A 14,717-nucleotide genomic window follows, 5' to 3' on the forward strand; every position below is an offset into this window, starting at 1 on the left:
GTTGACACGATGCTCAATTGGGACTAATGGGCCCAAAGTGTGGCAAGAAAATATCCCCCACACCATTACACCACCACCAGCAGTCTGATCTGTTGATACAAAGCAGGATGGATTCATACTTTCACGCTGTTGATGCCAAATTCTGACCCGACCATCTGAATGTCACAGCAGAAATCGAGACTCATCAGACCAGGCAATGTTTTTCCAGTCTTCTTTTATCAAATTTTGGTGAGCCTGTGCGAATTGTCATAAAATTTGCGTTAATGAGCATCTGGACAGGTGTACCTAATAAAGTGGCCGGTCAGTGTATAATAGGGCTAAATAACATCATTGTCATTCTATATAAATCAATGGTTTGAACACTTGCCTTAGACACAAAACATTTTAATTAAGCATAATTTGTAACACTTCGATAAGGTTGCATTAGTTAATGTTAGCAAATGTGGCTACGAACATGAATAAATAATGAACAATACATTTATTACAGTATTTATTTATCTTTGCTAATGAAATGAAGTTGCTCATTGTTACTTCAAGTTAACTCACAGTGCATTACCAAAGGTAACAAGCATGTGTTTGTACATAATTATTAATAAATGCTGAAGTATTTTTCATTAAGTAATTTAATACATTCATTCATTTATTTTCTTTTTGGCTTAGTCCCTTTTATTACTCCGGGGTCGCCACAGCGGAATGAACCACCATCTTATTCAGCACATGTTTTTTCTACGCAGCGGATGCCCTTCCAGCTGCGACCCATCTCTCAGAAACTTCACACACACACTCAATCACACTCACACACTATGGACTATTTAGCCTAGCCAATTCACCTGTAACGCATGTCTTTGGACTGTGGGGGAAACCGGAGCACCCGGAGGAAACCCACTTGAATGCGGGGAGAACATGCAAACTCCACACAGAAACACCAACAGACTCAACCAAGACTCGAACCAGTGACCTTCTTCCTTTGAGGCGACAGCTCTACCTACTGCGCCACTGCGTAGCCAATATAATACATTAACCACATAAACTAATGAAACTTTACTGTAAAGCTAACATACATGAATAAAATTTTATTTATTTATTGTATTTAACCAACTTACTGGATAGATGTTTTGTTATCATCTCTATATTTAAACATATTCATATATATATATATATATATATATATATATATATATATATATATATATATATATATATATATATATATATATATATATATATATATATGGTTTTAGTAATAATCTAGAATGTATCTAACAACTTTCAATGTCCACATCCTTCTTTAAAGCTTCATTACAAACATATGAATTATGATGATTTTCATATTTATCGCTCGTGCTAGACATAAAAAGTCACCCTACGAATGACTACATTACCCACAATCCGCAGATCGACTCACTTCCGGTCCAAGAGTTTGTAAACAATGAAAGCAGATATGGAGTCGTCAAGAGGTCTTACCTAAAAATATTGCTCTGTACAGTCCACTGTAGATGCGTTTTACATGACGTGCGTGTCGTTTACAGTCGTGAGGATTAAACCAAGCGGGATGTACGCGTTTACAAACACTACGGCTTTTTAAAACGTATATTTGGTGAGTGAAAATCGGAGCGCTGGCTGTTGAGGCGGTTGTTTGTTTTTTCAGACTAACGTTAGACAGACAGCAGACACAGCGGGCTGCGGAAAGCGAGCTCCCTGAACACAAGAGGAGCCTGGCGAGTTCGTAAAAGCCACATAGACGTGATTTTGGAGGGTTTGTGTTGTCGTGCAGGGTCAGCTCAATGGGGAACTGTCTGTCTTCTCAAGGCGCTGATGATCTGTCCCTGCTCAACGAGTCCGAGGGGGCGAGTCTGCCCGGAGAGCCTCCGCCACCATACCAGGTAACTTAAAACAACAAACAAAAAATACAATATAACTGTACTGTCCCACACACACAAACAAACATCCAGCTGTCTGCGATACAATACTGACAGGCTCAGAATGTTTTGACCACTTCAATGTGGTGGTGGACTTCTAGTCAAGTTCAAGTTAATGTATTTATAAACAGGGTTTCTGCGGGGTTTTAAAATGTATTAAGTTTTAAAAACTAAAGTTTAGGCCTTAAAAAGTTTTTAATTCACTGAAATATTGTCTTGAAGGTCTTTAATCCTTTTAAACAATTCTTTATTTTCATCTGTCCGTGTCTTCAACCACCAATAATTATTCATCTTAAAAAAACCTTCAACCAAACTCTGTATTATACTAATATGTTTTTTTTTTGTTTTGTTATTGTGGGAATGTTAACATGTGCATGTATACAACTAGGGTTTGCTTGTTTTGATACATCATTTTAAATATGTGGCAAAAAAAATAACTTCTTAGATTTTTGGTGGATGAAGCAAGTAAACCTTTTTTTCCACATGACCAACCGGAAGAAAATTCCTTAGTGTTTAGCCCTGTATAAATCTGAAGTTACATTTATAATGGTCTTCAAAAGTCTTAAATTTGACTTCGTGAAACCTGCAGAAACTCTGTATAAATCACATTTAAAAACAGTCACAAGTCTGACCGAAGTGCTGCACATAGGTCAAAGTAAAATAAAAAATACAGAATATAAAAACATAAAAATAAACCAAGAGAAATGACTGAATACTTTTAAAAATGAACCAGTGGAAAAGACTATTAAAATAGTATTAAAAAGCCAAGCTAAATTGGTACTTTTTTATTTTTTTATTTATTTATTATTATTTTTTTATTAGTTTCATCTTAGGTCAGATAATAAAATATACACAATATTGACACACATAGATATACGCACTGATACAATTCACCAAACTAAAAATTATCAGAAAAATATTATACACTAAATAAGAATATAAATAAAAGTATACCCCATATATACTTAAAGATATACAAACATACAATAACATAAAAATAAGAATAATAAATAAATTAATACATTAATTTATATGTTATACAAAGAAAATAAAGGGAAAAAAGGGCACTTAAGATATAGGTGTCTCCTGAAATGTTTTTGAAACTGTTCTGGCTTTTGTTTTATTGCGAACCGAATCGTTTCCACTTGAAGAGCATGTCAGAAATCAAAACCCATTGCCGATAAGAAGGGGGAGCTGCTGACTTCTAATTCATAAGAATAAGTCGTCTAGCCAGTAAAGTTGCAAAGGCTACACAATCAGCCTGTAATTAATTTAATTCAACATATTCTGGCAGGATCCCAAACAGTGCTGTTATGGGGTTTGGGTCTATTGACATTGAAAATACAGCAGAAAAACACCTAAAGACTTTCCCTCAAAAAGGCAGACAGTTTTAATCAAGACTGGAAAGTAACCGTGTGGCTGGGTTGGTTGTAAAGCAAAGGCATGTTGGGACAAGATCAGAGAAATTTTTATTCAGTTTACTTCTAGACCAGTGTACTCCATGCATGACTTTGAATTGAATGAGAGTATATGCCTAGCAGTTATTGATGATGAATGTATTCGTGCAAGAAAAAGATCCTGATATTTTTTAATATCATTATTAAAAAATCGTTAAATTCAGATTCAGGTAAATTCAAAGTGGTTGAATTCAGTTCCTCCTCCCTAAACGCCCTAAGTACATGTGTTGAGTAGGGACTGTATTGTGTTGATAATAGTAAAGATTTTAGAAATAACACTAAATAGGTTTTTTTTAGGAGTGTTTTAAATATCGATAGTGATGGAGTCATTCGTTCCATAACCGAGGAACCGCCACAGAAAAAGCTCTGTCCCCTCTACGTCTCTGGACTGAGGAACTAAAAGAAGATTTTGATCACTTGATCTAAGAGATCTTACGGGAGTGTAAAGATGCCGCAGCTCTGAGAGATTGAGGCTAGATTGTGAAGGGATTTCAATACCAGTAAAAGCACTTTAAAATCAATTTTGAATTGCACGGACAGCCAATGAAGGCCCCTTAGAAGAGTAGTAATGTGGACATGTTTCCTATTATTACAAAGAAATCTTGCAGCAGCATTTTGGACCAACTGAAGGCGAGAAATTAGAGATTTTGAAATGCCACAGTAAAGTGAATTGCAGTTAATGCCCGTTCACACCGGATGCTTTTTGCTTGTGGGTTCTGTTGACGTCTATTCCAAGCACATAGTTATATCAGCTATCATAACAATATTTCACAATATGTGGATTTTTGGAAGCAATGGATATGAAAAATGTAAAGTTTACATTAATTGTTTACATCCCTCAAAATAGTCTATGTTATAGCAAGTTAGCATATGTTTTGGTATATGTTATAGCAAGTTGCAAAGACTATCCACGTGATCTGCCAGAACAGGAAAGTTTGCTGTTCGAGAATAGTTTCACAGATATTATCTTTAGTTTGTTGCGCCGATTGTGATCTCTGACTGTGAAAAATTTGCCACACTGTTGTTTTGGATTTGCTACTGGTCAATTTTAGCATATTAATGCCAATTTAAGCTTCTAATTTGAACATTTTAAGAAGTTAAACCAGTCATTAAGATTTTAGGGAAATTATTCTGTATATTCAGACACATTTCTTCGCAGAAATAGAAACACTACATACAGTACATACTTAGCGTGGCATGCATAACATTCATAACATAATACACACAACCTTGCTTATCTGATAATGTGCCTCATGACTGTTTTACACTACAATTCCATTGTGTTTAGTTACACTCAATACAGAGTAAACAGTAAAGTGAGTAATAATTAGTACAGAGTATAATTATACAGAGTAAACAAACTAGGTTTTTATTATTATTATTGTTTCTCGTGAGATAAAATTGAATTAGAATGTTGGAAATTGAACATTGGGTGTCACAGTAGCACAGTGGGTAGCATGATCGCCTCACAGCAAGAAGGTCGCTGGTGCTCCGGTACCTCTGGGGGCTCTGGAAATGTTCACAGGAAGTCCGATACTATTTTTTCTTCTGGAGAAAGTCTTATTTGTTTTATTGTGGCTAGAATAAAAGCAGCTTTTAATTTTTTAATCACCATTTTAAAGTCAATATTATTAGCCCCTTCAAGCTACATTTTTTTAATTGTCTACAGAACAAACCATCCTTAAACATAGCTAATCTAATTACCCTAACCTGCCTAGTTATGCTAATTAACCTAGTTAAGCCTTTAAATGTCACTTTAAGCTGTATAGAAGTGTCTTGAAAAACATCTGGTAAAATATTATTTTCTGTCATCATGGCAAAGATAAAATAAATCAGTTATTAGAAATTAGTTATTAAAACTATTATGTTTAGAAAAGTGCTGAAAAAAAAATCTCCTCATTAAACAGAAATTGAGGGAAAAAAATAAACGAGGTTAATAATTCAGGGGGCAAATAATTCTGACTTCGACTGTACTTGTGGATTACCCCATTTTTTTTTCGTTATCAGACAGCGTTTTTTTATCTAGAGAGACTTTAAATGAAATGTTTTTAAATGTAAATCCTTCCAAAATAATTTTTTTATCAAAATTATACCTTACAACACTGTTTTAGATTTTTATCTTTTTATTATTATTATTACTATTATTAGTATTATTATTAATATTATTATTATTATTATTATTATTATTTAATTCAATTGTTTATTTTCATGTGCACAGTAAGGTAACACGTTTCCCTGTACAATGAAATTCTCACTTTGCCGTCTACAGTGAACTCATACACACAACATACACATCACACACGACATACACATAAATACACATATATACACAGAAGTGAGTGACTGAAGTATAATTATGAAATGTAAATATATAAATATCTATGAAAGCAAACAATATATATATTATTATTAATGTATTTTATCTTGCGTATTATTTATTGCTGTTGATTACTTTTTATTGTTAAAATATTTTTAGCATTATATAAAAGTGATATTTATAAAATGGAGTTTTTTTTTTTTGTTTTTTGTTTTTTGCTATGACAGTGCCAGAGAATCTGATATGGCAATAAACTCTAAACTCTCTCTCTCCCCATGTACTTGATCCATTCTGCCTGTTTCTTACAATAATTGTTGAATGCAGTCTAACCGCATGTGATCTTTAATAATGATGAATGATCAAACACTGTGGTGACCTCAGGAGCGGGCGCAGGTGCCGGTGTACCACCCCACACCCAGTCAGACCCGCCTGGCCACGCAGCTGACAGAGGAGGAGCAGGTCCGCATCGCACAGCGCATCGGCCTCATCCAACACCTTCCCCGGGGCATCTTTGACCCGGGATCAGAGCCCTCCGACAAGAAGGTCAAAGAGTACGTGAGAATAACGATAATAGCCCTCCTTTGTGTTGCTGTTGTAGAAGTAAATAGCAGAACTGGGGCACTTTGTTCGTTTGTAAGCTTATTTTGGGTTTGACGTCTGCCCTCAGGTGTGTGATCTGCATGATGGACTTTGAGTATGGCGACCCGATCCGGTTCCTGCCCTGCATGCACATCTATCACGTGGACTGCATCGATGCCTGGCTCATGCGCTCCTTCACTTGCCCCTCCTGTATGGAGCCGGTGGATGCTGCGCTGCTGTCTTCCTACGAGACCAACTAAGAGTGCCTGCGACAATCCGAGGGACATGCCAACACGAGTCTGCCAAATACCGGGACAGTAGATTGAGCAAATGAAGGTGGTGTGAATATATGTGTGTGTGTTTTCAGAGACTATAAAAAAACAGTATTAGAAAGCTCCCGAAAGGTGTTAAAAACCTCTCATTTGCATGTCAAAGTGCTCATCGAACACATACTATATATGTAATTGATGTAAACATGAAGTTCAGCATGGTGGAAAAACCATCAGCATTGATGAAATGAAGATAGAGACAATTTAAAGGGGTAGTTCACCCAAAAATGAAACTTCTGTCATCATTTAATCACATTTTACTTGTTTTAAACTGTTTCTTGAACTCAAATGTAGGCTCAAAAATGTTTTTTGCTGCTTGTTCAATTGAAAATGAGTTGAATCAACACAATTCTTGTGCTTTTTGGGGCACAAATCAATTGTTTAATGTTCAATTTAATTACATTTGTAAAAACAATTAAGTTAACTAAATCAATTTGTGTTGGGATAATGGCTTCAGCTTGTATTTCACAGAATAAAGGATCTCATTAAGGTATAAAACCACCTAAAATTGAGTAAATAGTGCGAAAATGTTCAATTTAGGGTGAAATGTTCCTTTAAATATGCGAATTGGGAGCCATTTAAACTACTTATTTACTTTTTTTCCTTCTCATTCCTACCAAATGAATCCAATGTGCAATATGTAGAGGCTTGTTCCCCCTCTGATTGAATATGAATCTGCCCTTCCACCAATGAGACTGAGTCTGGGTTTGATGCGAGCGTGATTTTAATGGCACAGAATACTGAAAACCTTCATTACATCAGTAAAACCCAGTTTACTCGAGAGCGTGTGCCATGTTTGCCAGCTCGTGATGCACTAACCGGCGTTTGAGGAGGTAGTTTTATGTTTTCTTATAATTTTGTCCACTACAGATGGCTGCGTCAACATCTAAATAGCTTAACAATGAGTTGTTAAGTGTTGTGATATGTCGTTTAACCGTAATGGGGTCGGTGATGAGGTTGTTTAGTGGTAGACTCTGAGTTTTGCCTCGTAAGCTGCTGTTTTTTCCTGGTTCTGGGATGTATGTTGCCTTTTTACACTGGTTTTGGATCATCTTTTCCCTGTTTTCGTGTGTTACGTGTTGGATCCTGTTCGTCCAATTTTAGCTTTGCCTTGAATTTGCCTTGTATGTTTGGATAGAGCTGTGGGGAAAGTTTTCATTATATTTAAAGAGATAATGATACAATCACCAAACTTTTGTGCACCTTTTAAATGTTGCCGACTGAAAGTCGACATTTACAGTGGAAGCTTTAACGTTATTCCTTGGTTTTTTCCTGATTAGTGGAAATCTTTTAATTTTTCTTGACTTGGACATAATGAAATGAAAAAGGAGTATATGCTTAGTCAGTTTTGATACTGTTCGTACTGTCTTTGACTGTATGTTAGCTGAAGATTTGATCTTATACCAATCACAGTTTGCAAAAAGGAAGATTTTTCACCTTTGTTGTTTTGTTTGCTCCATTATCGTGCTGGATTTACGTTACGGAACTGTTTAAAGCCCCATCTTTAGACTAAGACTATATTCGCAACATATTTCAATCTGCTCAAGCTTCCCTCTGTATATTTGTAGTGAATCGTTGTGACTAAAAATGTGATTGAATTCCAAGAACAGCTGAAGATCTTGAAATCAACCTGCAAACTGCTCTTAGATATCATATTGGTTGAGTTCATTCTCTTGCCCATCATTCTATTAATGACTCCGAATTGAAATGTAGCTCTAGCACAAAATAAATGTAATAAATCTGTGACGTACAATCATCACAACAATATATTTTGTTTCACAATAAAATCTTATTATTTTTTCTGAAGAAAAAAATAGTTGTTTGTTGTTGATGCCATATAATTGTAAGTTTGCCAACTAAAATGATCAGATATGCTATTAAAAATGAGTCTGTTTTGTTTGTGTGCAATAACGGCACAATAGGATTGTAGGACAATAAAGGTTGCCAAATTCTTCCATATCTACGACTTCTGTGTGATTTTGTCTTGCAAATACACAAAAATACCAGAAAAAAATCTAGTCACATTTCTCCAAAATATGATGTTATAAGTATTTACTTATTAGAACTATTTCACATAAATAAAAACAACAAGAAAATCACTTCTGGAATATTCTTGTTCAGTGAAAGTGATTGGTACAGTCCGGCTGAGTCATCAAAGTAATCATCCCACTTCCGTTCGTAACTGTTCACCCTACAAAGGACATCTTGAATCTAATCTTCCTCTATAACTAGCGTTCTCGCTTCCTTGGCTGAGCCAAAATGGCGGAGTGTGCAGATACTGCATTGGTGTATTCCGACTGACTTGAGCGCAAGATGGCAGCTTCAGTGGAAGACGAGTTTGAGGATGCCCCTGATGTAGAGCCTTTAGAGCCGACCTTAAAGAATATAATAGAGCAGAAATCACTTAAATGGATATTTGTCGGCGGTAAAGGAGGTGTGGGAAAGACGACATGCAGGTGAGTGAATTAATGACGGACTTTTTACAGCTGAGAGGCTGTTAGCTGTCAGTGCTGCTTTAGCTGCTGCACAACACATTAGATTAGTCATTCATACACATTACTGCTTAAACATACAGATTGCAAACACGACGTGAGTCTAAACTCCATGTGCTTATATGTAGGGTTGAAAAACAACGATACATTACTTATTAAAATATAATCTACCTTTCATAAGTCGAAGTAATCATTTCGGATATTTCAGTGTAACGTCATAACGTTAAAGGTTTTTCATGAGTGAATCGTTGTTTATTCATAATAGTTCATCAGTTATTTATTCCGACATAAACATATGAACAAAAGTGGCTAATGTTAGCCCTTAAACAACTCCTCTTTCTAACAAAACTCATCTGTTGCTGTGTGATCATCATAATATTTGATTTACTGGTGCTTTTAAATAGCAGCATTCAGAAATTGTTTGTTATTGGTTGGTTTTTTAACATTGTAAATTCATTCATTAATTTTTCTTCGGCTTAGATTTTTATTTATTACGGGTCACCACAGCGGAATGAACCAGTAACTATTCGAGCATATGTTTTACGCAGTGGATGCCCTTCCATCCACAACCCCAGTACTGGGATACACCCATACACACTCACATTCACACACACACTCTGGGCAATTAGGCCTAAAATCTAAATATCGATTAATTGAACATTTTAACTCGATTACAATTAATGAACGATTATTTTATTTACTTTTGTGTTTTCGCTCTCATAGTTCGCTTACAAGTTTTGTACAGTAAATGTGCTTTTTCTAAAAGTTTTTTTTATTTTTAAATACGCTATTTTTCAATGTAGGGTGCATTATTTTAAAATAATTGAAGTAAACGCACACCGAAGTAAGCACACAGTCTATTATCTATGATTATTAAACATCAACGATGAACAACTGAAATAAAAACACACATTGCCTAAAACACGGCTTTCTTCGCCACCCACCCTCGTCACCGATACCAAACTGACCAATCACAAAGCTTGCGCTACGCTTCGTTTTAATGTGCAGTCACATTTTAGTGAGAGGTACGCGGTATTGTGAACAAGCACCAAACCATTTTCTTTTCTGAAGTATTAAATTAAAATAATATTATATAAAAAAAATATATATATATATATATATATATATATATATATATGAGCGCAAAAGAAAATGAATGAAAAAAAATATATATATATTATATATATATATATATATATATATATATATATATATATATATATATATATATATATATATATATATAATATATATATATATTTTTTCATTCATTTTCTTTTGGGCTTAGTCCCTTTATTAATCGGGTGTCGCAACACAACCACCGTCAAAATAATATGATAAGTATGAATTAGCCTTAACAGATTGGTTTCATGTGACTCCACATACGGTAGGGAAAGTAATGGAGAAAATTGACCTAGAAATATTAGATCGATTATAGGTTCTGAATGTCGATTTAGATTACTTTTCGATTAATTGCACTACACTACAGCCAATGTAGTTTATTCAATTCAACTATAGCGCATGTGTTTGGACTGTGGAGGAAACCAGAGGAAACCCATACCAACACGGGACGAACATGCAAACTCCACACAGAAATGCCAGCTGGCCTAGCAGGTACTCAAACCAGCGACTTTATTGCTTTAAGGCAACATTGCTAACCACTAAGCCACCGTGCCACCCTAATTGTAAATGACACCCAAAATTAACTTAATTTTTGCTCTTGTAAAGAAAGAATACTGATTTAGATAAATAAAAAAACTCAAACTTTTAGCATGTAAAGCAATACCATGTTAGAGATAATCTTGATCATAGTATAAAAACAGTGATTTCATCTGTGGAAGTGCCTCCTAAAGAAAGTCATATGCTTGATCCTTCTTGAGTTATTGTCATTTTTAAGCTGGTTTTTGTGGCATTGCAGCTGCAGTCTGGCGGTTCAGTTGGCGGCGGTGAGGGAAAGCGTCCTCATCATATCCACAGATCCAGCACACAACATCTCAGACGCCTTTGACCAGAAGTTCTCCAAGGTTCCCACTAAAGTCAAGGGCTACGACAACCTCTTTGCTATGGTTTGTTGTTTTTTGTTTTGTTTTCAGTAAATACAGTGTGTACACTAAAAACAACACCACGACATTCACCATCAATATCCATTCGTTTCGCAGTCATGTGAAAAAGTTAGCATGAAACTGTGGCGTGTTTTTAAGGGTTGCCAGGTCCAATAATAAAACCCAGCCTAATGATGAAACAAATTCCCACCCATAAGAAATGAAAGCTAGCCTTTTTTTCTTTTCTCTTAGTCCGATCAGAGTCAATTGCTGGATTCGCACTAGTGCTCCACTGTATTGGAAAAATCTGACATTGCAATATTTAGTTTGTCTGTAATTTTATATATTATGATATGAATTTAGATTCACCAGATGATTTGAATTGGTCTATTAGGGAAGACGTCATTAGGTTGGGATGATCAAATCTTTTTTTTATGCAGTGCAATTGCATAAATTATAATAAATTACAAGCATATTTAAATACAACAGAGCAAAACAGTTAAACAAACAGTGCTTTATGGAGAGTCTAGCAGTATTCAGGTACAGATTGAACAATCAAACATAAAATTACCTGGCCATCACTGCATAAATTATTTAAAAATAATAATATTTAATGATGTCTTTATCTTTTAATCTTTAATAAGTAAATAATCCTGAGATGTCACTATTGTGAATACAAACATTGCGATATTGATGCTCAAACGATACAGGGCTCAACAATAAGGACTGCCCGATGGTCCGGGGCCAGTGTGTGAGATGCTCTGTACAGTAAACAGGATTGTTACCGGCCCGATCGAGCCACTGATGCCCTGTCACTAAAGTTTAATTTGCCTGTGACCATTTGTCAATTGCGTGCAAACACAGTCAGAATTAAGAAACAGTCCTTATTTTTAAGCCTTCAAGTGCTACCTTCTCGGTTCCTCTTATCTGATTGGATGTTGTGAGCATGTAATTTTTCCCATTACAACCAGTACAGCAAAGAGACCGCAACGTGGCGGCAACATCAAGTGATGATGCAAAAGGAAAACATTTGTTTCGAACGTCTTGGAAGCAGACATTTACGAGGGTATACCATGACTAAAAAAAAAAAGATGTTTTGATGTTTGCCATCATTTTGGCAGGTCAGCCATCTTTTGTTTTGCAATAAAATACCTGCACATTTTGCTACTTTTATTTGCAAAACACATTGAATTTTGCTCATTATAGATTTATTAACTTTTTTTTTTTTTAATATTTAAATTCAAGATTTACAAACATTTTGACACTTTTTTATTTTTATTTGTGGCTAAGAAATATCTATTAACTCTCTTTTTATTTTTTATTTATTTATTTATTTATTTTTTGGTAGGACTAGTGAAAGTATTGGCAGGGCAAGTAAAAATCTGAACCACTGGTCAGATCGGGCCAGTAAAAAAAATCCTTAGTGTTGAACCCTGCGATATGTTGTGCATTCCTAATACCCACAAAGGAAAAGGTTTATTATTCTCTTCTGACATTTTGAGGTACACATATTTGTAGATATAGTATAAGTGTTAAAGTACTGACTGATGTCTGCACACCAAACAGCAATTATTATTATATATCTAAGAAAAATATAAGTATGTTTCCTAGATATGGGCATAACTGATGGTCATTTTAAATGTGATGGTTTTAGCCCCTTTCACACAGTGATACCGGTAAAAATCTGGAAAATTTCCGGAACAACTTTATTGGTAAATTCATAAAAAAGGTGTTCACACAGGCACGGACGTTCCGTATTTTTTCCGGAAAAGACCATTTACACATCCATTCGAAAATACTAGTAAATTCTGCCATCATTAACCAGAAATGACCTCTAAACAGCTGCGCTTGTATTTGTAAACATAGAAGGGGTCGTCCTCTTCTTGATGGTTCCACTTTTATTTAAAGCTTTAGCATTCATGCAGCTGCTTTGTGAGACATCCAACGGCAGAAAAGTGAAGCGCAGTTAAATGTTTACACATTTGACTACATCACAATAATTATCCATTCACATAATTTGTAAACAACTTGTATAAAAACACATGGAGGAATACTTTTACATGTCGAGATGTTTATAATATGCGTGTGTGCTGGCGCTTATCGACTCCTTCACGTGCACTCGCGTCAAGCAACAAGCAGAGCTTGAAGGTAAACAAACGCCGGTTTGTCATAAGCATTTGTATTGATAATCTTTTACACAGTTGGCATTAAGAAGGAACCTAAAAATGTTATCTGGCTAACATCTAGCAGCTAAATGTGTCTGGAAAAATATTCAAAGACTTTTATCTTCATAAACAGCGCAGATGTGAATGCGTCTGAATGTTCTGATTGGCTAAAGTAGACGTCACACGTCAGCACGTTCTCAACGTGAACGTGCTCTTTCCGGCAATCTTCCTTATGCGTTCGCACATCGCAGCATTTCGGCAAATAATATACCGGTGATGTTACAACTTCTCTTTTCGGAAAATCGCCGGAACGAATTTACCGGTATTTTCGAAAAGTCAAAATCTCTGAGGAATGTTTCCAATATCTTGTTGAATCTATGCCACGAAGGATTAATGCAGTACTCAAGGCAAAAGGGGGTCCAACCCGGTACCAGTAAGGTGTACCTAATAAAGTGGCCAGCGAATGTATATGTTGAGCACTGTAATATAACGATGAGGAGTGTGTCTGTCTGCAGGAGATCGACCCCAGTCTGGGTGTGGCAGAGCTGCCGGATGAGTTCTTCGAGGAGGACAACATGCTCAGTATGGGGAAAAAGATGATGCAGGAGGCCATGAGTGCTTTCCCTGGCATCGATGAGGCCATGAGCTACGCAGAGGTCATGAGGTCAGACTCGCGTTCAAGGCATTTCACTTATTGCACACTGCTTTATTCAGGGTTCCCACACCTCTTGAAAATACTTCAGACATATGAATTCAAGGCCTGGAAAGTGCTTAGAAACAAACAAATAATAATAATTTCAAATTAACTTTGAAATTCAATTAGTTAATGGTGTTATTTCAGCAGTTGTTCTGAAATGTCCTGAAATGAGGGTGCGTTTCAGGACTTTGGTCCCATGGCTGGAATAGCTTAGGGCCCCAAAATTTCTAATTACTTTTATTCATTTTTTATTTATAGTACTGTTTTATTTATTTTTTTTATTATTTTTTTTTATATATCACTCAATCATCTTTTCCACATTTTAAATTAATACAATCTCTACATTTTAAGTGATTTAGGGCCTACTCACACTATGCTATCCGAACCATGCCCAGGCCCATTTCCCGGATCGTTTGAGAAGTGTGTGCGCGCTGAATCACGGTTCACTTGGGCTTCGGCGCGGTACACTTGTAGTGTGAGTGCAAAACGCGCCAAAGCCCGAAACTGAAAGCGAGACGTGACTTTAAGGGGATGTTTCATATGGATTTAATAATCATTCTTACTGTTCAAACTGACGAAATTAAAGACGCAAACTCCTCAAGGCACGACAACTGCGCACCTTCAGCAGACCTCCTTATTCCTGCAGCACGAGGACTTTATGATTGTTTATGAGCGCCAAAAGTGGCGGATCTGTACGGCAAAATATCTGACTGCGTGTCA

The 14,717-nt window shown here is 35.8% G+C and overlaps 2 protein-coding genes across 2 annotated transcripts in view; both read left to right on the forward strand.

Annotated features, from left to right (window-relative positions):
• The first annotated feature begins 1,457 nt into the window (after positions 1 to 1,457).
• On the forward strand, positions 1,458 to 8,558 carry rnf11a (ring finger protein 11a). Its single transcript, NM_201021.1, is given in 3 exon segments — positions 1,458 to 1,883; positions 6,075 to 6,244; positions 6,361 to 8,558. Coding segments are annotated over 3 exon segments (441 nt in total). The 5' UTR covers positions 1,458 to 1,784; the 3' UTR covers positions 6,533 to 8,558.
• Positions 8,559 to 8,772: 214 nt separating this feature from the next.
• get3 (guided entry of tail-anchored proteins factor 3, ATPase) overlaps positions 8,773 to 14,717 on the forward strand; it is a 15,186-nt gene continuing 9,241 nt past the window's right edge. Inside the window, exons 1-3 of the mRNA NM_001002298.2 lie at positions 8,773 to 9,057; positions 11,012 to 11,159; positions 13,816 to 13,964. Of these exons, the coding sequence (NP_001002298.1) occupies positions 8,915 to 9,057; positions 11,012 to 11,159; positions 13,816 to 13,964 (440 nt within the window). The 5' untranslated portion in view covers positions 8,773 to 8,914. The remainder of the gene's footprint in view (positions 9,058 to 11,011; positions 11,160 to 13,815; positions 13,965 to 14,717) is intronic.

The sequence above is a fragment of the Danio rerio genome, chromosome 1, assembly GCF_049306965.1.
Source record: "Danio rerio strain Tuebingen ecotype United States chromosome 1, GRCz12tu, whole genome shotgun sequence".
Taxonomy (NCBI): Eukaryota; Metazoa; Chordata; class Actinopteri; order Cypriniformes; family Danionidae; genus Danio; species Danio rerio.